General features: G+C 44.4%; 1 protein-coding gene across 8 annotated transcripts in view; it reads right to left on the reverse strand.

Moving 5' to 3' along the window:
* Positions 1-25146, reverse strand: part of plekha7b (pleckstrin homology domain containing, family A member 7b) — a 273942-nt gene that overhangs the window by 59059 nt on the left and 189737 nt on the right. For all 8 annotated transcript variants that reach the window (XM_034191278.1, XM_034191265.1, XM_034191251.1 and 5 more), the window contains 5 exons: positions 10037-10108; positions 5918-5998; positions 5653-5802; positions 1330-1431; positions 698-809 (listed from right to left, as the gene is read on the reverse strand). In XM_034191278.1, coding sequence (XP_034047169.1) covers positions 698-809; positions 1330-1431; positions 5653-5802; positions 5918-5998; positions 10037-10108 — 517 coding nt within the window. The remainder of the gene's footprint in view (positions 1-697; positions 810-1329; positions 1432-5652; positions 5803-5917; positions 5999-10036; positions 10109-25146) is intronic.

Below are 25146 nucleotides of genomic sequence, written 5' to 3' on the forward strand. Positions count from 1 at the left end.
TGCACACTGTGATATCACTGCCTTGTTTTCCCATGCAAAATCTTCAGAATATTAAAAAGTATCTGGTTTAGACTTTTTAATGTTAAAATATGGCTGAAGTCGCAAGTAAAGAACTTTACAAACTTCTCTAGCACCATCTGCACAGGTGATGTTTCATTTCTGATGGTCATCTGCTTGTCTGAGCAGTAAAGGCACCAATGTTTTGATTGGTTGGCAGTTTTGGCATTAATGTACAGATGTTTCTAGAAAATGTCTCAAAAAGGTTTCAAATGGTGAGGAAATAAGCAGCTAATACCTGTCTGAACCGAAAGATGATCACTGCTGTATTTTATTGATATTCTGCCTGATTGTTTTGTTGTGAATGTGTCTACAGAGAGCACCATGTGATGCCCAGGCTGAGAGGAAAGGTAACAAGAATTGTTTTTTTCAGCAGAGATGGAGAGGGCAGTTGAACACTTCCCAGTATCATCTCATTTCAACACATTCTACAGGGAAAACTGCTGGGATTTCAGAAGACTGAACACTGGCATGCTTTTTTAAGTGTCTGTGCAACCGCACGTGGTGCATATTTCCCAGCAATGCACAGCAACACAGGGATGTATATGTTTATTTATAAAGAAGTAAGAATCACCCATAGTATTTAATTTGTACACATAAAGCAGCCTAGTTCCATTTTCAGATACTCAGCTTGTCTCACCTGGGTTGGTCACAGAGGAGATGGTGACTTTGTAGTTGGCTTTACTGGTGCTGAGTCCGGCAATAACATCCTCAATCCTCCACAGCTCCTTCTTTATTTGGGCTTTTTCCTGCTGCTCACAACAAATAAATAATTTCCATGGATAGATAGACACATCAGCACCGGGCACCACATAAGTGACGAAAACCCAATTAGATTATATCCACTTCTAACACAATACATATGCACTATCCACTACATAAAGTTTAACGCATATGGTGCATCCGGATAATATTCACAGCACATCACTTTTTCCACATTTTGTTATGTTACAGCCTTATTCCAAAATTGATGAAATTTATTTAATTTACAAAATTCTACACACAATACCCGATACTGACAATATCAAAAAAGATTTTTTTTAAATAAATTTGCTCAAAAGAAAAAAGCTTTTTCATGTTATCAGTATGGGATGTTGTGAGTAGAATTTTGAGGGGAAAAAAATTCATTTACTCCATTTGCAACAAGTCTGTAACGTAACAAAATGTGGAAAAAATGAAGCGCTGTGAATACTTTTCGGATGCACAGCACAAAATAGTTACTCATGTATGACAGTGAATGACCTATTTGACAGCTCTTAATGATCCACAGACCTGAGAAAGATCACTGCGGTTCATCTGTTCCTGCAGAGCTGTCTTCAACCAGTCCACGTCCCTTTCCAGCTGGCTGTACTCTTTCCATGCATTCTCCATCTCCTGCAAAACACAGCAAAAGATATTCAACATTATAAGGCAAGATCCACATTTTAGACATCAAATCTCCTGAAAAATCCATACGCTTATGACCTGAGGGATCAAAGTCGTTAGTACTAATGGGTTTGCATAATTCACCAGTTAGACTGTCTATTTTGGAGAAGTATATGCAGTTATAAACAGATATTGGTTATAAACATTTTCACTGACAAGTCACGTGTATTGCTTGGCCCCTAATACAATTATAATACTGACAAAATAATATGGGGGTGGTCCAGTAAGATTTCTTTTCTTGTGGCCCAAAATCTGCCCCCCTGCCGGTGTGACTTATACTCCGGAAAATACAGTAAACTAAACAAAACAAAACAACAAGCAATTTAGCACCCTGTAAAATCAGTTCCAAAACTAGTTTATCTGAAGCAGACAGAAAATGTGGGGAAAAGCCATTATCAAAGACAAATTATATGCAGCAAAGCTGCAACAGAAACACTGAATAGATGCAAACATGTGAGCCATAGCAGTTCAGAAATGCAAATGCAATGCTTCAGGCATGAGTCAGATATTTTAAAAGTTCACATTTTGAGCAAACAAATATTGGTTACAAGGCATCTTAAAAAGCAATATAAAAGTTTGTAAACCCCCCCACCCCCCCCCCCACCCCCCCAAAAAAAACCTCCACGACTATGATTTGATGCACTTAAAAAAAAAATTCAGGTCTTGATCAAACGAACTTTGTACAGCAGGTAAAATAAGTATTGAACATGTCACCATTTTTCTCAGTAAATATATTTCTGAAGTTGCTACTGACATGAAACTTTCACCAAATATTAGTAACAACCCAAGTAACCTACACATACAAAGAAATTAAACCATAGATGTCCATAAATTAAGTTATGAATAATAATGTGAAATGCTACAGGAAAAAAGTATTGAACACCTGAAGAAAGGGAGGTGCAAAAAGGCATAGAAAGACAAGACACCAACTGAAATCTATCAGTAATTAGAAAGCAATCCTGCCCCTTGTCAGTGCAAATTAATTTCAGATGGTTCCATCCCAACTGATGGCATATAAAAAGGTGTCTCATTATGAAGGTGTCACACAAGAAACATCTCTTGATGGATAAAAGTAAAGAGCTCTCCCAAGATCTTCACAACCTTATTGTTGCAAAACATACTGATGGAACTGGTTACAGAAGAATTTCTAAACTTCTGAATGTTCCACTGAGCACTGTTGGGGCAATAATCTGGAAGTGGAAACAACGTCATTCCTCCATAAACCAGGGAGGGAGTTGATGGTCTAGCTGTTAAGCGTTGAGTTCCAGACCAGAGAATCCTCAGTTCAAAACCCAGCAAGACCGGAAAATCACTAAGGGCCCTTGGGCAGGGTCCTTAATCCCATAGTTGCTCCCAGTGTGTAGTGAGCACCTTGCATGGCAGCACCTTGACATCAGTGTTTGAGTGTCTGTGTGAATGTGAGGCATAACTGTAAAGCGTTTTGAGCTTCTGATGCAGATGGAAAAGCGCTATATAAATGCAGTCCATAAACCGGCCATAAGCAGGTACTTCTCGCAAGATTTTTGACAGAGGTGTGAAAAGAATTATCATAAGATTTGTCCAAGAGGCAAGGACAACTTGTGGAGAGCTTCAGAAAGATGTGGAATTAGCAGGTACAATTGCTTAAAAGAAAACAATAAGTAATGCATGCAACAGCCATGCAAGACTCCATTGCTGAAGAAAAAGCATGTTGAAACTCCTTTAAAGTACGCTGAACAACATTTAGACAAGCCTGTCAGATATTGGGAGAGTATAGTCTGGTCAGAAGAGACCAAAACTGGAACTTTTTGCACGCCATAATACATACCATGTTTGGAACTCAAATCTACACATCAGCCCCCAAAACACCATACCAACAGTGAAGTTTGAAGGTGGGAACATCATGGTGTGGGGCTGTTTTTCAGCATACAGCACTGACAAACTTCATATAATTGAGTGAAGGATGAATGGAAAAATGTACTGAGACATTCTTGATCAAAATCTGCTGCCATCTACCAGAATGTGTTGTGTGGGCCGCCAGAAGAGGAGGTACTGCTGGCCCACCACCAGAGGGCGCCCTGCCTGAAGTGCGGGCTTCAGGCACGAGAGGGCGCTGCCGCCATGGACACAGCCGGGGGTGACAGCTGTCGCTTATTACCTCTTGACAGCTGTCACCCATCTACTCAACATCATCTCACTCCATAAAGACCAGACGTCATCTCCACCTCGTTGCCGAGATATCATACTTCATTGGAGGTAATATCCTCAGCCATTTGTGTTTCTAATAAGCTGTATATTGTGAGTGTTTGCAGGAGTACTGGTCCCTCTTCTTGTGGAGGCTGAGTGAGTGCAGGACGGCACTCTTTTCCTCTGAGGGATCACTGTAAATACCTCAGCATTCTGAGTGAGAGGTGGAGGTGGCATTCCCACCGTTGTTGTTACTGGGTGTACACACACCCACACTTGACTGTCTTTGTTCTTCGCCAGCAGTACCAGATCTGACAGTCGGGGACGGTGATCACCTGGGAATTCGGGACTTGGCGGCTCCAGTATTCACCAGGTTCTGGGGCGGCGGAAATCGTGTGGTTCCGGCTCTTCTTAGGACAGACGTCTTCTATCCTCGAGCCTGCCCACACGTCACCTTTGTGTATTAACTGTTATGATATTCTGAGATTGTCTGTATGTTCGTTGTGCACATTCACAACATTAAATTGTTATATTTTGGCTCATCTATTGACCGTTCATTTGCGCTCCCTTTCCCAACAGAATGATGAAGATGAAACATTTGGACATTTGAGCAAGATAGTGATCCCAAACACACAGACAAGAAAACTCTCAACTGGTTTCCAAGAATGAAAACAAGCTGCTAAAATGTCCCAGCCAATCACCTGACTTGAATCCAACAGAAAATCTATGGAAAGAATTAAAGATCAGAGTTCATAGAAGAGGTCCATTTAACCTTACAGATTTAAAAACTGTTTGTGTGAAAGAATGTGCCAAAATCACACCTGAACAATGCATGCAACTAGTTTCACCATACAGGAGGTGTCTTCAAGCCGTCATTACCAACAAAGGCTTTTGTACAAAGTATTAAATTAATTTCGGTAAGCATGTTCAATACTTTGCAGCATGGTGGCTTAGTCTTTAGCACTGTTGCCTCACAGTGAGAAGGTCATGGGATAGATTCCCACCTGTGCCCTTTCTGTGTGGAGTTTGCATGTTCTCCCCATGTCTGCGTGGGTTCTCTCCGTTTATCCGGTTTTCTCACACATACAAAGACATGCAGGTTAGGTGAATAGTACACTTTAAATTGTCTGTAGTTGTGCATGTTGGTTTGTCTGTATGTGGCCCTGCAACAGACTGGCATCCTGTCTGAGTTGTACCCTGCCTCATGCCTTATGACTGCTGGGATAGGCTCCTGCTCCCTGCAACCCCATCTTGGGTGAAGATGAGTGAGTGTGTGTTCAGTACTATTCCTTGTGTTATTCCATTTTATCACTCGTAATTTCATTTATGTTATGTGGTTTATTTGTTTTGGTTTCTTTGCATGTGTGGATTGTTTGTGTTGTTATCGACATCTGGTTAAAATTTCATGTCAACAGCACCTTCAGAAATATATCTACTGAGGAAAACGGTGACATGTTCAATCCATATTTTACCCACTGTATGTTGTAATAAATATTGTTAAAGGTCAATATAGAAAGAAAATATTGTGATATTGCCCAGGCCGAGCATCAAATGGCAAAGATTTTATAAACAAAACCAAAGTGACTCAAACAAATACTGACACTGAAAACTAAACTTTATCATTTCATTTTGATAACTACTGCTTCTCCATAGCACACCTCATATATTTCTCATTTCATCACTGAGTAGTTTGAATATCAGAAATTTTATAAACAAAGAGATCTCGTCAACAGAGAGATGTGCAATTATAAGTTTGTTCTATCCTTCCTTCCAGCCAGCAGGGCTGCCCCATTATTCATTTTAGTAGTTAGAGTCATCCTGAAACACAGTGGAGGTTTCAGAAACTACCAAAATGGAACAACCAAAAATAGACATGTGCACTGAAAGGTGTTCTCAGAAGACACCAGCTGTCCTGGAATCCACTTGGTAGTGTGACTGCAGCAGTGCAGAGATCAGCTGCTTTGTATTGAGTATAACAGCCTGTGTGTGCAGGGTGAGTGTTACCGTGGACACTTGAGATATTTCAGCCCTGATATGCACCACATCCTCCTGGAGTAATTTCTGCTGATAGGCAATCTTTTCAGCGTGTGTTGGCTGATTTCGGTACTGCTCCATCTGCTGGTGCGATACATCCAGCACAGACTCCAACTTGTCCTAGACAGGGATATGACAGACAGTGTCACAACACAAATGACATTTACAGACTATACCTGTACATACTAACGCACATATAAACACACACACAATAACTTATATGTAAAAGAAAAACCTTGTCATCCTTCAAGGTGCCTATCCTGGCCTCCAGCTCCTGTAGAATCTTGTCTTGCTCACACAGCCGGCTTAATTTCACCTAAAGGTAAAATAAAATATTCTGAACCATGACAAAATATTTTCAAATTTATATAGATAGATAGACGTAGATTAGATATATTTTATACTTTATAAGGTATAAACACACACACACATAGGTGTGTGTGTGTGTGTGTGTGTGTGTGTGTGTGTGTGTGTGTGTGTGTGTGTGTGTGTGTGTGTGGTGAATCCTCTTGTTACATTCTGCTAATATCTAAGAACGTAGGTGTATGTAAATATGCTAAATCAATTTTGGTTTGCAATCATACTAAAGCAATACAATTTAAGATTATACACAGAATACATGGAACCACCAACTGCATAATTTTAATCCCATTCTTTCATACATGCATACATATATACATAGTTATCCTCTTTTTCAATGGTTAGGCTTAGAAGCCTGTTGGAAAGTTTGGCACGTCTATATGGGTACCTTTAACTTTAAAATTAGAAGCTGATAAGATATTTTGTGATTGCTTATCCAATCAGTGCTTGTCCAATCGTGATTTGAAGGCATTCAGACTTGGTGCAGATACTACTTTCACCAATGTGCTTTAAGTGCAAGGTAGATATAGGCACTCTAACTTATTGTCTTTCGTCATGCCATAAACTGCAAAGATGCTGGTCTATTATTAGAAACTGAAAAGATATCAGATTTGGAACTCAAAACGGATCTGATGTTCCTCATTCTAGACCTCCCTACTAGATGTGTACCCTGAACAAATAATACATTGTAGTGTATATGAACTAATGTCCAAGCGTGCTGTCTGACTTTGCACCATTATAATACCTTACATACATATTACTTTCAAAGTCGGACCAATTTTATAAAGTTTGTGAACTCTATTTGAACTGTTTGGAGCTTGATGTAGCTACCATCATGCTGCAGGGATTTTCTGAAAGGTACTGATGAGATAAAGCTAACTGCACATTATTATTGTAACTTTAGGTGTCGTATGTGTAAAACTGAGCCAATGTTTCTCTGTTTTAAAGTGTGTTTATTTGTTTTCTTTAATGAATGTCAGAGTGGACGCATTTATGCTTTTTTGTAAAGGTGAAAACCCAATACATAATATTTATAAGTTGCCCCTAAAGGCAAAGGACACGGCTGTAAATTGAAAACAGCAAAAAATATGACTGAGAATAATCACAAATTAATAAACATTTAACACTCGGGTCTTTCAGCACACAATATTCCTCATGCAACAATTTTAATGTCAGGCTTTAGTGGTTGTTGAGTTTTAGGACACGCAAGGTTTTGCCATGCAGATGAATGGAAGGACGGACAGCAGTTTGTCCTGAGAAACACAGGTGTGAATGAAAATACACTGAACAAAAATAGAAATGCAACACTTGTTTTTGCTCCCATTTTTCATGGCCTGAACTCAGAGATCTAAAACATTTTCGATACGCACAAAAGACCTATTTCTCTCAAATATTTCTCAGAAATTTGTCTAATCTGCGTCAGTGAACACTTCTTTGCCCAGATAATCCAGCCCACCTCACAGATGTGGCATATCAAGATGGTGATTAGACAGCATGATTATTGCACAGATGTGCCTTAGACTGGCCACAATAAAAGACCATACGCCATCTCCAAGTCCAGAAAACACATGGAGACTGGATGGGCATACTCCCAGGCACCCTCCAGGATCCTTGTGTAGATAGAAAGGTAGATAGATAGATATACTGCTCAAAATAATTACAGGAACACAGTGTTCCCCGAATTATTTTGAGAAGTGTGTGTGTGAATGTATGTGTATATATATATATACGAGGTCTGTTAGAAAAGTATCAGACCTTTTAATTTTTTTCAAAAACTATATGGATTTGAATCATGTGCGTTTGCATCAGCCAAGCTTGAACCTTCGTGCGCATGCATGAGTTTTTTCACGCCTGTCAGTTGCGTCATTCGCCTGTGGGCAGGCTTTGAGTGAGCACTGGTCCACCCCCCCCCCCCCCCCGTCGGATTTTCATTGTCAGGGAAATGGCTGAGCGACTGCCGCTTTGCTCCATGAAAATTTTTTCTGAAACTGTGTGAGACAGCCAGGTGGAAACCATTCGGAAAATTCAGATGGCTTTCGGTGAAGATTCTATCAGCGTCACACAGATTAAGGAGGATTACAACCGGATTAAAGATGGCCCACAGCGGCGGAGAGCGCGCCGCGCTTCAAGCGGCCATCGACAGGCTGAAAACATTCCACTGTTACAGGAGATTTTGTAATGAAAGACGTGCGGAGGAATTCGTGCATCGGGACGGAGCCGCTCATGGCGCACAACAAAAAACACCTCCGTGTTGGAAGTCTCACAGGACAAGTTGTGACATGCCCAGCTGTTACACAATTTCTCGGATACTCATTCGACTGAAAAGCCACCGAAAGCCGTCTGAATCTTCCGAATGGTTTCCAACACGGAGGTGTTTTTTGTTGTGCGCCATGAGCGGCTCCGTCCCGATGTGTGAATTCCTCCACACGTCTTTCATTACAAAATTTCCTGTAACAGTGGAATGTGCCGCAAAAGAGCTGATGTCCACATTTTCTGTGATTTCTCTGGTAGTCACACAACGTCCCGGATCAACACAGCCTTCACTTTGGAAATGATCTGATCGTTTCAGCCTGTCGATGGCCGCTCGGAGCGCGGCGCGCCCTCCGCAGGTGTGGGCCGTCTTTAATCCGGTTGTAATCCTCCTTAATCTGTGTGACACCGATAGAATCTTCACCGAAAGCCATCTGAATTTTCCGAATGGTTTCCACCTGGCTGTCTCACACAGTTTCTGAAAAAATTTTCATGGAGCAAAGCGGCAGTCGCTCAGCCATTTCCTTGACAATGAAAATCTGACGGGGGGGTGGACCAGTGCTCACTCAATGCCTGCCCACAGGCGAACGACGCAACCGACAGGCGTGAAAAAACTCACGCATGCGCACGAAGGTTCAAGCTTGGCTGATGCAAGCGCACATGATTCAAATCCATATAGTTTTTGAAAAAAATAAAAAGGTCAGAAACTTTTCTAAGAGACCTCGTATATATATATATGTGTGTGTTCAAGGCCATAGATTATTCGACAAGAAGAAGATTCAGATTGTGTGATGAGACATACTGTCTGTTTACATCAGAATTTGAAAGCTCGCTGCTTCGCTTTGTTCAGCTGCATTCTAACAACACAACCAGAGAAGACGAATTGATCGTCTTTGCTGCCTGTAAATATGTCAATAAGGCTCATCTACGTGAAAAGCCCCGAGGAATTCCTCTCATCAGCACAGTCAGAAATATCAAAAGGTTCGACCCTGTCTCGTCTGGGGCTGAGATCTGGTAATACCCATTATGAGTAATCATAATCAAAAATCCATATTTTCAAATTCACTTTTGTAAAAAACTGTCCTCATTGAGAGTGACAGATTTGTTTCCCCAGAAATGGGTTATGTGTTTATGAAAACAACATAAGACTGCCTGGCTCACAGTCTTTCAAACACAGTGCATTCCTCCCATCAGATCTATTTATCATTCTGTTCAATTAATAATTAAGCTGTTTTTATTTTGCTGCCACATGTTGTTTTTTTAATTACATGAAATATTCATTGTTCAAATTCATTGGCAATTTCTTATAAATTGTTAAAGTGGAACAATGCTAATGATGAAAAGCCAGGTCATCCATCTTATTTACCTCCATTCAGAGCAAAACAAAGAGTGAGAAGAGCAGGATCAGGAAAATCAAACTGAAAAATTTAGCAGCTCAACATCTTGACATCCCATTACATGTATTTTTCTCTTTAAATTGCAAGGAGGAAAATAAAAGCTGCGGTCGATCGTCTCAGGCCCGCACTGTGCAGTGTGGATGGGTGTCCCTGCAGTGTTGCAGTGTAGATACATTCTCATCCCTACACAGTCTGTTTTCCACAAGTTAAAAATAAACACACAAAGCATGCACTAAAGTCAGCTCCTTCTCAGTGGTGGATTTAAAACAGCTGGAAAGGAAGATCTTAAGGAAAAGCAAGAAACAGTTAAACTGGGTGGCGAAAGGGGAAAACAATAATTCACTTACATCAGCATCACTTTCGGCAATTTTCACTGGTCTTGACGGTCTTTCTTTTTTTAGGTTTTCACATCCAGTAACCTGAAACGCCCAAATGTCACAAATAAAAACAACACTTAATTCTAAAAAACAAACAAACAAACAAACAAAAACTATCTGATACTGTTTATTTATTGTAACACTGTGGGATATGGCACTATGTAAATATTTTAGACCCTCAACAAAAAAGTTTGATATAATGAGGATGACATTGTCACTAATATCTGGGTGAACAGAAAAAAATAATTTGAAAACTCTATAAATTCCTGTTCTCCAAAACAGCATGTTTAAGATTAAAGAAACTAATCAATAATCAAGATACTTATTCAAATTAGAAAAATTGATTATGCTATAGATGTATTGTGTCATAGGTGTGTTCAAAATAAAGAGTAAATCTCAAAATCCTTATAATAGCTTTTATTTCCATAAACACAAATGCACTGGGAATGCTGCACATTCTATTCCAAATCAAAACACGAAGAAAAATGAATCTGTTATTCCTTGACAGAAAGTGAAAAAGGGATTATCAAGCTGTTCAAAAAATAGCAGTGTCTGCAATTTTCTTTCTGTGAAAAAACATTTAAGAATGGTGGCAGCAAATGTTGTACATGTTGTCTGTCGTGCATTTCTCTCTAAAAAAAATCTCAGTAAAATGGGTCATTCCAGACATTGTTCAGAAGAATAGTGTACTTTGATTAAAAAAGTTGATTGGAGATGGGGGAACATAAAAAGAAGTGCAGAAAATGACAGGCTGCTCAGCTACAGTGATCTGAAATGCTCTAAAATAGCAACAAACCAAAAAGACGTGGAAGAAAATGGAAAACCACCATTCGAATGGATCGAAGTACAGCCAGAATGGCAAACACAGCCAAATGATCATCTCCAGGGTGATCAAAGAAAGTTGAAAGTTATGTATCAGTACTGTAACAATTACAAGATGCCCATGTGAAGGCAAGCTTTGGGCAAGAAACCCCCGCAAAGTCCCACTGTTGAGAAAACAACATACTGAAGAGGTTACAATTGACCAAACAAGACACTGACTGGCATAAAGAGAAATGGTGCAATATTTCATGGACTGATGAAAGCAAGATTATTCTTTTTGGGACTAGAGGCTGCAGACAGTTTGTCAGATCAACCCCCCAAAACTGAATTCAAATCACAGTACACTGTGAAGCATGGTGGAGCAACCACCATGATATGGGGATGTTTCTCATACTATGAGAAGCTGTACATCTCTGTGTCTCCTGATGACACAAGACCAGTGGACTCACTTTTTAACTGCATCTCAGATATCAAATCCTGGATGGCCAAAAACTTTCTCCAGCTCAACCAGGACAAAACTGAAGTTTTAATTATTGGTCCTGAGGCCCAGAGAAAGAAACTTTTACCAAAACTTCACTTTCTTTTAATTCATCTCCACAAGTGAGAAACTTGGGCGTAATTTTAGACTCTGAGCTGACCTTTATTCCACATGTTAAACATATCACTAAGATAGGTTTTTACCATCTTAAGAACATCGCCAGAGTCCGCCCCATTCTCTCTCGAGCCAACACGGAGACGCTGATGCATGCTTTTGTCACTAGTTGTATCGACTATTGTAATGCCCTGCTTTCTGGTCTTCCTAAAACGAATATATCCGGCCTCCAACTTTTGCAAAATTCTGCAGCTCGTGTCCTGACAAGGACTACAAAGCGGGAACATATTATACCAGTTTTAATATCACTGTATTGGCTCCCCATGTGTTTCAGGATCGATTTTAAGGTTATTTTAATGGTTTTTAAATGTCTTATTGGTCTTGGCCCTTCTTATCTTTCAGAATTGCTTTCACCATATGAACCCTCACGCTCTCTGTGCTCCTCCGGCAGCAGACTATCAGTCATTCCCAAAGTCAGAACACACACTCACGGTGAGGCGTCCTTTCAGTTTTACGGTCCTCATCTCTGGAATAGTCTGCCGGAGGGGCTCAGGGCTGCAGAGAATGTTCAGGTTTTTAAGAATAGGCTCAAGACTCATCTTTTTAGTTTAGCTTTTAATGAATGTTTATTTATCATTATTATCTTGCTTAAATTGTTACTGCCTTATTCTTCTAATATGCGTGTGTGTGGAGAGCGGTGGTGTGTATGACGTGGATCACGGGAGGGTTCTTGTTGGTTGAGGTTTTTACATGGGTGGATGGTAGTTTAGTAGTAGAAAGTTTAAAGGTACTGTTTTTGCTCTGTGAAGCACTTTGTGTTGCATTTAATTGTATGAAAAGTGCTCTATAATAAAGTTTGATTTGATTTGATTTGATTTGATGGTGCTGGGCCTGTTTATCACAAATCAGGGATCATGGATCAGTTTGAATACATCAAAATACTTGAAGAGGTCATGTTGCATTATGCCAAAAAGGAAATGCCCATGAAACGGGTGTTTCAACAAGACAACGACCCCAAACACATCAGCAAGTGAGCAGCATCTTGGTTCCAGACCAACAAGATTAACATTATGGAGTGGCCAGCCCAATCCTGGGACCTTAATCCAAAAGAGAATTTGTGAGGTGACATCAAAAATGCTGTTTCTGAGGCAAAACCAAGAAATGCAGAGGAATTGTGGAATGTTGTCCAATCTTCCTGGGCTGGAATACCTGTTCAATGGTAACGACTCCATGTGACATAAATGTGACATTCTCAGAAAAAGTGGTTATACAAATATTAGTTCAGTGATTCACAGGAAAGCTAAATCTACAAGACTTTTTCAGTTTATACAGTAAATGTCTGAGTCTGGAAAGAAAATGCAGAAAATGCTATTTTTTGAACAGCCTGGTAGTCCTTTTTCTTCACTTTCTGTAAAGTACGGTAATAACTAAATTGAAATTTTTTCTTCATGTATTGATTTGGAATATAATGTGCAGTGTTCCCAATGCATTTGAGTGTATGGAAATAAAAGCTATACGGATTTTGAGTAAAGTCACCTTTTTAAACACACTCCTATTATTTTCAGCACAACACATAAAATAAAGAAAGATAACTCAGCCACATGCGGTGTGCAGCCAGTACATTCTGAGTGCTGGTCCCAAGCCCGGATAAATGAGGAGGGTTGCGTCAGGAAGGGCATCTGGCGTAAAACAAGCCAGCCCAACTATGCAGACTCAGAATCGAATTCCCATACCGGATCGGTCGCGGCCCGGGTTAACAACGTTCGCCACTGGTGCTATTGCCCAACAGGGTGCCGGTGGAAATTGGGCTACTGCTGGGCGAAGACGACGATGACGAAGAAGAGGAGGAAAACGATGCCACGAACAGCGGGAGAAGAAGAAAACTAGAAGGGTGGAAATGAGACTGGGGACTCTGAATGTTGGTAGTATGACTGGTAAAGGGAGAGAGCTGGCTGATATGATGGAGAGGAGAAAGGTAGACATATTGTGTGTGCAAGAGACCAAGTGGAAGGGAAGTAAGAGCAGGAGCATCGGCGGTGGGTACAAGTTGTTGTACCATGGTGAGGGCAGAAAGAGAAATGGTGTTGGGGTCATTTTAAAGGAAGAGTATGTTAAAAGTGTGTTGGAGGTTAAGCGAGTGTCTGACAGGGTGATGAGTGTGAAGTTGGAAATTGAAGGGGTGATGATGAATATCATCAGTGCATATGCCCCACAGGTAGGTTGTGAGATGAAGGAGAAAGACGATTTCTGGAGTGTGTTAGATGAGGTGGTGGAGAGTGTGCCCAAGCATGAAAGAGTGGTGATAGGAACAGACTTCAATGGGCATGTTGGTGAAGGGAACAGAGGTGATGAGGAAGTAATGGGTAGATATGGTATCAAGGATAGGAATGGGGAAGGACAGATGGTAGTTGATTTTGCAAAAAGGATGGAAATGGCTGTGGTGATTACCTACTTTAAGAAAAGGGAGGAGCACAGAGTAACATATAAAAGTGGAGGAAGGTGCACACAGGTGGACTACATTCTTTATAGGAGATGCAAGCTAAAAGAAATCACAGACTGTAAGGTGGTAGCAGGAGAGAGTGTCACTAGACAGCATAGGATGGTTGTTTGTAGGATGACTTTAGAGGTAAAGAAGAAGAAGAGAGTGAGAGCTCAACAAAGGATCAGATGGTGGAAGCTGAAGGAGGAAGACTGTTGTGTGAAATTTAGCGAGCAGGTGAGAGAAGCACTAGTTGGAGGGGAAGCAATTTTGGACAACTGGAAAAGTACTGCAGATGTGGTGAGGGAGACAGCTAGGGCAGTACTGGGTATGACATCTGGACAGTGGAAGGAAGACAAGGAGACTTGGTGGTGGAATGAAGAGGTCCAGGAAAGCATAAGGAGAAAGAGGTTGGCGAAAACGTTTTGGGATAGTCGGAGAGATGAAGAAAGTAGACAGGAGTACAAGGAGATGCGGCGTAATTCGAGAAGAGAAGTGGCAAAAGCAAAGGAAAAGGCATATTGCGAGCTGTACAAGAAGTTGAATAGTAAGGAAGGAGAAAAGGACTTGTACCGATTGGCCAGACAAAGGGACAGAGCTGGAAAGGATGTGCAGCAGGTTAGGGTGGTAAAAGATGCACATGGTAATGTGCTGACAAGTGAGGAGTGTGTGCTGAGAAGGTGGAGGGAATATTTCGAAGAGTTGATGAATAAAGAAAATGAGCGAGAGAAAAGGCTGGATGATGTGGTGAGAGTAAATCAGGAATTAAAAGAGATTAGCAAGGAAGAAGTGAGGGCTGCTATGAAAAGGATGAAGAGTGGAAAGGCAGTTGGTCCAGATGACATTCCAATGGAGGCATGGAAATGTCTAGGAGAGATGGCACTAGAGTTTCTAACCAGATTATTTAATAAAATCTTGGAAAGTGAGAGGATGCCTGAGGAGTGGAGACAAAGTGTGCTGGTTCCTATTTTCAAGAACAAGGGTGATGTGCAGAGCTGCAGTAACTACAGAGGCATAAAGCTGATCAGCCACAGCATGAAGTTATGGGAAAGAGTAGTAGAAGCTAGGCTTAGAAAACAGGTGAAGATCTGTGAGCAGCAATATGGTTTCATGCTGAGAAAGAGCACTACAGATGCAATGTTTGCTCTGAGAATACTGTTGGAAAAGTACAGAGAAGGACAGAAAGAGTTACATTGTGTGTTTGTGGACTTAGAAAAAGCTTATGATAGGGTGCCAAGACAAGAGTTGTGGCATTGTATGAGGAAGTCTGGAGTGGCAGAGAAGTATGTTAGGGTAGTACAGGAGATGTACAAGAATAGTGTGACAGCGGTGAGATGCGCAGTCGGAATGACAGACTCATTCAAGGTGGAGGTGGGATTACACCAAGGATCAGCTCTGAGTCCTTTCTTGTTTGCAGTGGTGATGGACAGGTTGACAGATGAGATCAGACAGGAGTCCCCATGGACTATGATGTTTGCAGATGACATTGTGAGCTGTAGTGAGAGTAGAGAGCAAGTTGAGTCTAGTCTGGAGAAGTGGAGATATGCTTTGGAGAGAAGGGGAATGAAAGTCAGTAGAAGCAAGACTGAGTACATGTGTGTGAATGAGAGGGAGCCCAGTGGAATAGTGCAGTTACAAGGAGTAGAAGTGGTGAAAGTAGATGAGTTTAAATATTTGGGGTCAACTGTTCAAAGTAATGGAGTGTGTGGTAGAGAGGTGAAGAACAGAGTGCAGGCAGGGTGGAGTGGGTGGAGAAAGGTGGCAGGAGTGATTTGTGACCGAAGAATATCAGCAAGAGTGAAGGGGAAAGTTTACAAAACAGTAGTGAGACCAGCAATGTTGTATGGTTTAGAGACAGTGGTACTAACGAAAAGACAGGAGGCAGAGCTGGAGGTGGCAGAGCTGAAGATGTTGAGATTCTCTTTGGGAGTGACAAGAATGGACAAGATTTGGAATGAACATATCAGAGGGACAGCTCAGGTGGGATGGTTTGGAGACAAAGTCAGAGAGGCGAGATTGAGATGGTTTGGACATGTGCAGAGGAGGGACCCAGGGTATATAGGGAGAAGGATGCTGAGGATGGAGCCACCAGGCAGGAGGAGAAGAGGGAGACCAAAGAGGAGGTTCATGGATGTGTTGAGAGAGGACATGCAGGTGGTTGGTGTGACAGAGGAAGATACAGAGGACAGGGTGAGATGGAAACAATTGATCTGCTGTGGCGACCCCTAATGGGAACAGCCGAAAGACAAAGAAGAAGACATAAAATAAAGAAAGATGCTGATGGTCACTCAACCACAAAATTAATTGTAGAGTGTAAAAATCTTTATTAAATTTAAGTACATTTTCTTACCAATTACAGGAGAGACTACCTTAAACAAATTATGTAGCTTGCAATTCAATATAAATACTAGACACTTATTTTATTTAATTTTTTTTAAGTTGTAGGCCCATAAATTGTGCCCAAAACTATGGTATAAGGTAACAACTATTCCATTAATATTTAAAGGAATGGGATATTTGAACAATTCTGTTACACTTAGGTTACGTTATTAAAAAAAAAACAGGTTATCTATTTAACCTAACTTTGTTCTTAGTCAGTTTAATACATTGACATTCTGAAATTTACTGAGATATTTGACCATAAAATGGAGGCGTGTATTCTGTTGCCTGGGATATGTAGTCTATACAGTAGAACTGGCATAGAAAACATGTTGGAATAAGGATCATTACATTCTTATAACAGGAACACTGTTATTTGCATGCCTTTAAGGTGTGAATTTGTACAGTGAAGCTTCTAGTCAAGTTAAGCTGGATGGATTCAAACAAAATCAAAACGCTATGCCACAAACAGAAACAGAATTGCTTGAACTTGTGGAACAAAACTTTGTGGAGAAGCTCAGTAAAATTGTACAGAAAACATAAATATACGTTGAGTCTGAGGAAAGCCACAAAACCCCCAAAGCTGCTTTTTTCCAAGCTGCTTATTACTGTAGTGAATCTCGCAAGCAAGTCCCTCAGATCAACCAAAGCAGCCTGGATAACAGCAGAAAGACTTCAGGATTGGAAAAAAAATATTTCTACTTTAATATATTGAATTGTCAATGTAACAATAAACAAAATGTAAGTAACCATGTTTCTCAAAGAGCATCATTAGGTAGGTCATAAATTTCACAAGCAAAAATAAAACAAAGTCCAAAACACCATCCAAACACGTGCAGGCAGACCTTTGGCATGCGAAACTAGCGTCCCAAATCTCAAAACAGTGCCAATATGTTGCATAGTGAATTATCAGAAAAAAAATATTTCAGTGCAAACTCTTACATTGTTTTCATCAAACATTGCCATGAATGCATCCCATTCTATTGTAGCAAATGAAGTCTCACTCACTGTATGCAGACCATCTTTCAGTGAGAGTTTGAGTGTCATTTTAAAACAAGCCACAGCAAAATTGTTAAAATCTCAGTCAAATATTTCAGAGCTGATTTTAACATTTCACTGTGCTAGAGGTGATTTTAGGAGGTGAAAATATTAGGGCCCCTTCACACATAGTGCAAATACGTACAACTCAGGGTGACTCAAGGCAGAAGAGCTCGTATGAGCGCATCACAAAACATCGCTCCGACGGGCATTCGTGCATGATGCCGGTGCGACGGTTCGTGCATGCAACTGTGTCTTTCGAGCAGGAAACATGCGAGCTGTAGCTGCTCGCACTGTGTTCCATGGGACGAGGTGCACCACATCGCGCCACTGATGTGGAGGAAAATAAAAACCAGCTGTATAATTAGTGAATATCACTGGAATGACATAAATAATACATAAAAGGGGACAGAATACAGAAGCCCACGGTTAAATAAAAAAAAAAATGCCACGGGATTCGAACCCAAATGCTCTGATTACTAGACAGAAACTTTACCACTGCGCTACAATCACTGTCTTGTAACAGGAGCGTGAAATGGCTAAAATCAACAAGCAGATAAATGTATTTTCTAAAAAAAGAAAAAAGCGCTGTGATAACTGACCAAATGGCACTTGGTACGGCGTATTTCCGCTGATACGTGACTGAAAGTGGCGTATTTGTACCACTGTTGGTTTGTCCTGGTACTGTGGCGCACCACTCACAGGCCTCACGGCCCGACACACGTGTCCTGTCAGACGTGACATTCAGATCGCCTACTGTGTGTCCAAACGTTCTCCTCCCATCGCAAAAGTGATATATGTTTTGATGTATTTCCAGACAAGCACACACACATGCTCGCGTCCGTCAAAACACGGGAAGTGTGCTCCAGCTGTGATGTTCAGGACCGGAGTTGTCCCAACAGCTGTGGTCAGCCAGCCACGCCCCCATGTCCTGTCAGCACACAGACCAAAATGTCAGTCTGTGATCTGATGAGAGATGCCTCGCCTGTGGTGTGGGAAGGGGGGTGAACCACATGCACAGATGTGTTGGGGGGAGCGGGCAAATTCACAGTTGTGGGGCATTTAGACAGATATCATATCCACCTCAACAGTGATTGTCTGCAGACTGTTTTTGTGATGATAGTATGGATGGCCACACATTTTCTAAGCGCCATGTGAGCGGTGTTAGATGTTTGTGCGTGTCAGTTAGAATTTGGCTGACACCTGCCGCGAGAGGGTTTGATGGGCTCTCACAGCGCACACTCTGTCTTTCAGCCACTGGTGTGTGCAAATTCTACATGTTTTGCATACGATTCCTGCTTCATGCGCACTTAATGTGCAAATCGACCAAATTCGCACTATGTGTGAAGGGGCCATTAGTGTTGACTCAGCCCTACAAGTGTGACTTAACTCTCAGGTGTCATTTTAACCCTGTTCATGCGTGGCGTAATAAACAAGGAAAAAAGCATTCTCATGAAACATGCAGTGAGTTTTTATTAATGGATCGGTTTGTGTTGTCACCTCATAAGCAGAAAGCCAATGGCTCAAACTGGAGCCTGACTGACACTGATATTTTTGGGGTGCAATACAATACTGATATACGGTTACACATGAACTTTATTATAAAGAACTTTAATCTAACCAACAACCAACCAACGCACAGTACGTCATGCTGCTCGTCTTTATTGCGTGTTGCATTGTTTAACATTTTGGCACCATCTATCTGGCAGCAAGTGACTGCTTGTCTTTTGTCACTGTAAAACGCCACTCTGATTGAAAATGAATGGCAACTGCTCGCTTTGCCTCTGTCTCTTGTAGCTAACATGAATTAGGGGCGATGGGGCGAGAGTACATTCAAGGACAGAGTATAGTCGATCTTAGCTCATTATCTCAGTTTCAGCAGTAAAAGTAAAGACACAGATTATTTTTGAAGTTGGAAAGCAGCCTGTAAATTACTCTATGCATTTGGTAGAACTGGCTTTAATTCTTGATCACACTACCTGTCTGTGTCCTTGAACAAGACACATCTACACTGTCTACACAGCTGGAAATGGGTACCAGCTTTGGCTACAGATGTTACCAGAGGTGGACTGACCTCTCTTGTCTGCTACAGTAACTAAGGACAGAGGCCAGCACCGAATGGCCTCAGAGCCAATATCTGACTTACTTTTTGTAAACGTATTGTTCTTACCTTTATTTGCTTGCTTGCTTGGGGGAGGTGGGAGCATAGCTGAATTTTCGTGTGGGTTTTGTGATTTGGCAAATTGCTGTCCATATAAATACAAAAATAGCTGCTTTAAAAAGCTTTAAATAGCTCATGCAAACATTGGCAAAATTGTCTCCTGATACACAGATTTGTTGGTTGGTTTTATCTGAAAGACAAAATGATTCAGTTCATTTGGTGACTGTAGTTCTGTCAGCAAGCATCGACTGTGAATGCAGGTTCAATGCCTGGTTGCAGCTGTGTGCCTATGTGTCACTGAACAAGACAATAAAATCCAAATTGCTCAACTTTGGTGCATGTACACATGCAATGTATTTTCATGACACGTTTCGTATGATAATACACGGTAAAGACATGCACATTCAGAAATGCACATTAGAGTCAGAATTAGAGTTAGAATAAAAAGATGAATTCCAACCTTTTCTTCAGATGAAAAATCTACTATCTTATTTTCAGTGGTATCAGCATCACCTGTCAGCTTTAAACAGAATTTTACTGCATTGCTTTTTTTTTTGCATTTTACTATAAATTTTGGGGGTTGCTGAATAGACATTGTATGACAGCAATAGAAACACTGTTGTGTGGGCCGCTGAAGAGGAGGTACTGCTGGCCCACCACCACCAGAGGGCGCCCTGCTTGGAGTGCGGGCTCCAAGCACGAGAGGGCGCCAGACCCAGAGGAAGTGACAGCTGTCACTCATCACACCAGCTGTCACTCATCTACACCAGTACTTAAGCCGGAATGCGACTCCACCTCCCCGCCGAGAAATCGACTACCGAGAGGTATTTTCTCTGCTATCTGACACTGTGTGTGTACTAAACCAGATCTCTCCTGCAGCCTTATTCTTGTGGACGTTGCCTTATCCGGGACTTCGGCGTGTGGCGTGATGACGACGACCGCGCCACACTCTCTGAACAGATAAGTGGTTAGACAAGAGCTGCACGAGTGTGTGATTCGGAGGTGGAGGTTCTCCTCCTGACTGTGTACAGACTGTGGACCACTTGTCTCTGCTTTTTGCCAGCAGTACCAGGGTCGACAGCCGAAGACAGAGGTCACCTGGGGACTCGGGACTTGGCGGCTCCGGTGTTCTTCAGACCATTGGTGGTGGAGGCCGTGTGGGACGCGGCCTCTCTCTCGTCGGGGTCTTCTATCTTCGAGCCTGCCCACACGTCACCTGGTGTTAATTGACTTTACAAATTCTGTGTGTTACGTTGTGTGTTGTCACAACATTAAATTGTTACCTTTTGGTTTTCTCATTGTCCGTTCATTTGCGCCCCCTGTTGTGGGTCCGTGCTACGACACCTTCCCAACAGGATTTCTCGGCCACTCGTCATGGATTCCGAGGGGCGTCAGCTCGAGCGTGAACGGCCAATGGAAGAGCCAGGAGCGCAGGCGTCAGCAGGAGGCGTGTTAAGTGAGCTGCAGCAGATCTTAACCGCCTTCACGGCTCGGTTGGATTTAGTGACCGAGCAGAATGTCCTCCTTAATCGGAGAGTGGAGGCTCTCGCCGCCAGGGTGGAAGCGCACGATCAGGGCGCTGCTGCAGCTCCTCCTCTGGCTGGTCCTGGGCCTGTATCAGATGTACCACTTGTCGTTCAACAAACCCCCCCACCGTCCCCTGAAGCATACATAAGCCCTCCGGAACCGTACGGGGGCTGTGTCGAGACGTGCGCGGACTTCCTCATGCAGTGTTCGCTCGTCTTTTCACAGCGCCCTGTCATGTACGCATCAGACGCTAGCCGGGTAGCTTATGTTATTAATCTGCTTCGAGGAGAGGCACGCGCATGGGCTACAGCGCTTTGGGAGCAGAACTCACGGCTCCTAACGTCTTATACTGGGTTTGTACGGGAGTTCAAACAAGTGTTTGATCATCCCAACAGAGGCGAGACCGCTTCAAACGTGCTGCTGTCGATGAGACAGGGGCGCCGTAGCGCAGCCAAGTATGCAGTCGAGTTCCGCATCGCGGCAGCGAGGTCCGGCTGGAATAACGTTGCGCTCCGCGCTGCCTTTATAAGTGGGCTGTCCCCGGTCCTTAAGGAGCACCTACTGGCTAAGGAGGAACCGCGGGATTTTGACGGGTTTGTCGATTTGGTTATACGCTTAGACAACCGTTTGAATGAGCATCGTCGGGAGCAGGCCGGGGGGCGTGACCGGGCACGAGTCGTCCCTCCCCCTTCCGGTTCCGACAAGGTGACGTCGTCCCCACGCTTCACTGCCAGAGAGCTCCGTGTGGCTACAGCTCCCCCTGCTGAGGAGGCTATGGACACGAGCAGGGCCAAAGTGAAAACAAATGTCAGACAAAGGAGGCTGTCCCGCGGGGAGTGCTTTGTCTGCGGCTCTTGTGAGCACATGCAGAAGGACTGCCCTGAACGGTCAAACTACAACGCCCGTCCTTAGAAACTGGGCTAAGGGTGGGCCATAACACACACGCGGAAAGACCCCGCAGATCTGCACGAATCCCAGTAACAATCCTTTGTGGGGATTTAACCCTTCACGCCCCAGCACTGGTAGACACGGGGTCAGAAGGGAATCCGCTGGACAGCAGATGGGCAAAGGAAGTAGGGCTCCCCCTGGTGGCTCTGCCGGCACCATTGCAGGTGCGAGCACTAGATGGCACCCTGCTTCCATTAATCACACATCAGACACAACCAGTGACTTTGGTTGTGTCTGGGAATCACAGGGAGGAGATGGTGTTCCATGTAACACCATCTACCTCCCGAGTGATTTTGGGCTTTCCATGGATGGTGAAGCACAATCCCCGGATAGATTGGCCGTCCGGGGTTGTGACGCAGTGGAGCGAAACCTGCCACCGGGAGTGTTTAGGATCCTTGGTTCCCCCCGGCACTACAGCTAATGAGGAGGTCAAAGTCCCCCCAATCTATCGGCGGTGCCAAAGGAGTACCATGATCTTGCTGACGTTTTCAGCAAAGATCTGGCGCTCACTCTTCCTCCGCACCGACCGTATGATTGCGCCATCGATTTGGTCCCGGGCGCTGAGTACCCGTCCAGTAGGTTGTACAACCTCTCACGTCCGGAACGCGAATCAATGGAGACCTACATCCGGGACTCCTTAGCTGCCGGGCTGATCCGGAACTCCACCTCCCCGATGGGTGCTGGTTTCTTTTTTGTGGGTAAAAAAGACGGCGGACTCCGTCCATGCATTGATTACAGAGGGCTAAACGAGATCACGGTTCGCAACCGATACCCGTTACCTCTGTTGGATTCAGTGTTCACGCCCCTGCATGGAGCCCAAATCTTTACGAAATTGGATCTTAGAAACGCGTACCACCTGGTTCGGATCCGGAAGGGAGACGAATGGAAGACGGCATTCAACACCCCATTAGGTCATTTTGAGTACCTGGTCATGCCGTTCGGCCTCACTAACGCCCCCGCGACGTTCCAAGCTTTGGTAAATGATGTCTTGCGGGACTTCCTGCATCGGTTCGTCTTCGTATATCTGGACGATATACTCATCTTTTCCCCGGACCCTGAGACCCATGTCCAGCATGTACGTCAGGTCCTACAGCGGTTGTTGGAGAACCGGCTGTTTGTGAAGGGCAAGAAGTGCGAGTTCCACCGCACTTCTTTGTCCTTCCTGGGGTTCATCATCTCCTCCAACTCCGTCGCCCCTAATCCGGCCAAGGTTGCGGCGGTGAGAGATTGGCCCCAACCAACAAGCCGCAGGAAACTACAGCAGTTCCTCGGCTTTGCAAATTTTTACAGGAGGTTCATTAAAGGTTACAGTCAGGTAGTTAGCCCCCTGACTGCCCTGACCTCCACCAAGGTCCCCTTCACCTGGTCAGATCGGTGCGAAGCCGCGTTCAAGGAGTTGAAACGTCGGTTCTCGACTGCACCAGTCCTGGTGCAGCCTGATCCTGATCGCCAGTACGTAGTAGAAGTGAACGCCTCTGACTCAGGGATAGGAGCCGTGCTGTCCCAGAGCGTAGAGGCTGATAAAGTTCTCCATCCTTGTGCCTTTTATTCCCGCAGGTTGACCCCAGCTGAACGGAACTATGACGTTGGCAATCGGGAACTTCTTGCGGTGAAGGAGGCTCTTGAAGAGTGGAGACACCTGCTGGAGGGGGCGTCGTTGCCCTTCACGGTTTTCACTGACCATCGGAACCTGGAGTACATCCGGACCGCCAAGCGGCTGAACCCCAGGCAAGCCCGCTGGTCTCTGTTCTTCGGGCGCTTTGACTTCCGGATCACATATCGCCCCGGGACCAAGAACCAAAAATCAGATGCATTGTCCCGGGTGCACGAAGAAGAAGCCAAAGCGGGGCTGTCGAACCCCACCGAGACCATCATCCCCGAGTCCACTGTCGTGGCCACCCTTACCTGGGACGTGGAGAAGACCATCCGGGAGGCCCTGACCAGAAGCCCGGACCCGGGGACTGGCCCCAAGGACAGACTGTACGTCCCACCAGAGGCAAGAGCTGCCGTATTGGACTTCTGTCACGGGTCCAAGCTCTCCTGTCATCCCGGAGTGCGTAGGACCGTGGCAGTAGTCCAGCAGCGCTTCTGGTGGGCGTCCCTGGAAACCGACGTCCGGGACTACATCCAGGCCTGTACCATCTGCGCCAGGGGCAAGGCAGACCATCGGAGGACGACGGGCCTCCTCCAACCCCTGCCAGTGCCTCATCGCCCCTGGTCTCACATCGGCCTGGATTTCATCACGGGCCTCCCGCCGTCCCAGGGCAACACCGTAATCCTTACGATAGTGGACCGGTTCTCCAAGGCGGCCCACTTCGTGGCCCTCCCGAAGCTCCCGACGGCCCAGGAGACAGCAGACCTCCTGGTCCAACACGTCTTGCGGCTGCATGGGATACCATCGGACATCGTCTCTGATCGTGGTCCCCAGTTCTCTTCACAGGTGTGGAGGAGTTTCTGCAAGGAGCTGGGGGCCACCATGAGTCTCTCGTCCGGGTACCACCCCCAGACCAACGGCCAGGCAGAGCGGGCCAACCAGGAGTTGGAGCAGGCCCTTCAGTGTGTCACCTCCGCACATCCGGCGGCCTGGAGTCACCATCTGGCCTGGATCGAGTATGCCCACAACAGCCAAGTTTCGTCTGCTACCGGCCTCTCCCCTTTTGCGGTGTGTTTGGGGTACCAGCCCCCATTGTTCCCGCTGGTGGAGGGAGAGGTCGGTGTGCCCTCGGTCCAGGCCCACCTCAGGGGATGTCGCCGGGTGTGGCGGACCGCCCGCTCTGCCCTGTTAAAGGCCCGGACGAGGGCCAAGTCCCATGCGGACCGCCGACGGTCCCCGGCCCCCACGTACCAGCCCGGGCAGGAGGTGTGGCTGTCAACAAAGGACATCCCCCTCTGTGTGGACTCGCCCAAATTAAAGGACAGATACATCGGACCATTCCCTATCCTCAAGATCATCAACCCGGCCGCAGTGAAGCTCCGTCTCCCGGCTTCGCTGCGGATCCACCCTGTCTTCCACGTGTCCCGTATCAAACCGCACCACACCTCGCCCCTCTGTACACCTGGACCCACGCCGCCTCCTGCCCGGCTCATCGACGGGGAGCCTGCCTGGACGGTCCGCAGGCTCCTGGACGTCCGTC

This window comes from Thalassophryne amazonica, chromosome 2 (assembly GCF_902500255.1).
Source record: "Thalassophryne amazonica chromosome 2, fThaAma1.1, whole genome shotgun sequence".
Lineage (NCBI taxonomy): Eukaryota > Metazoa > Chordata > Actinopteri > Batrachoidiformes > Batrachoididae > Thalassophryne > Thalassophryne amazonica.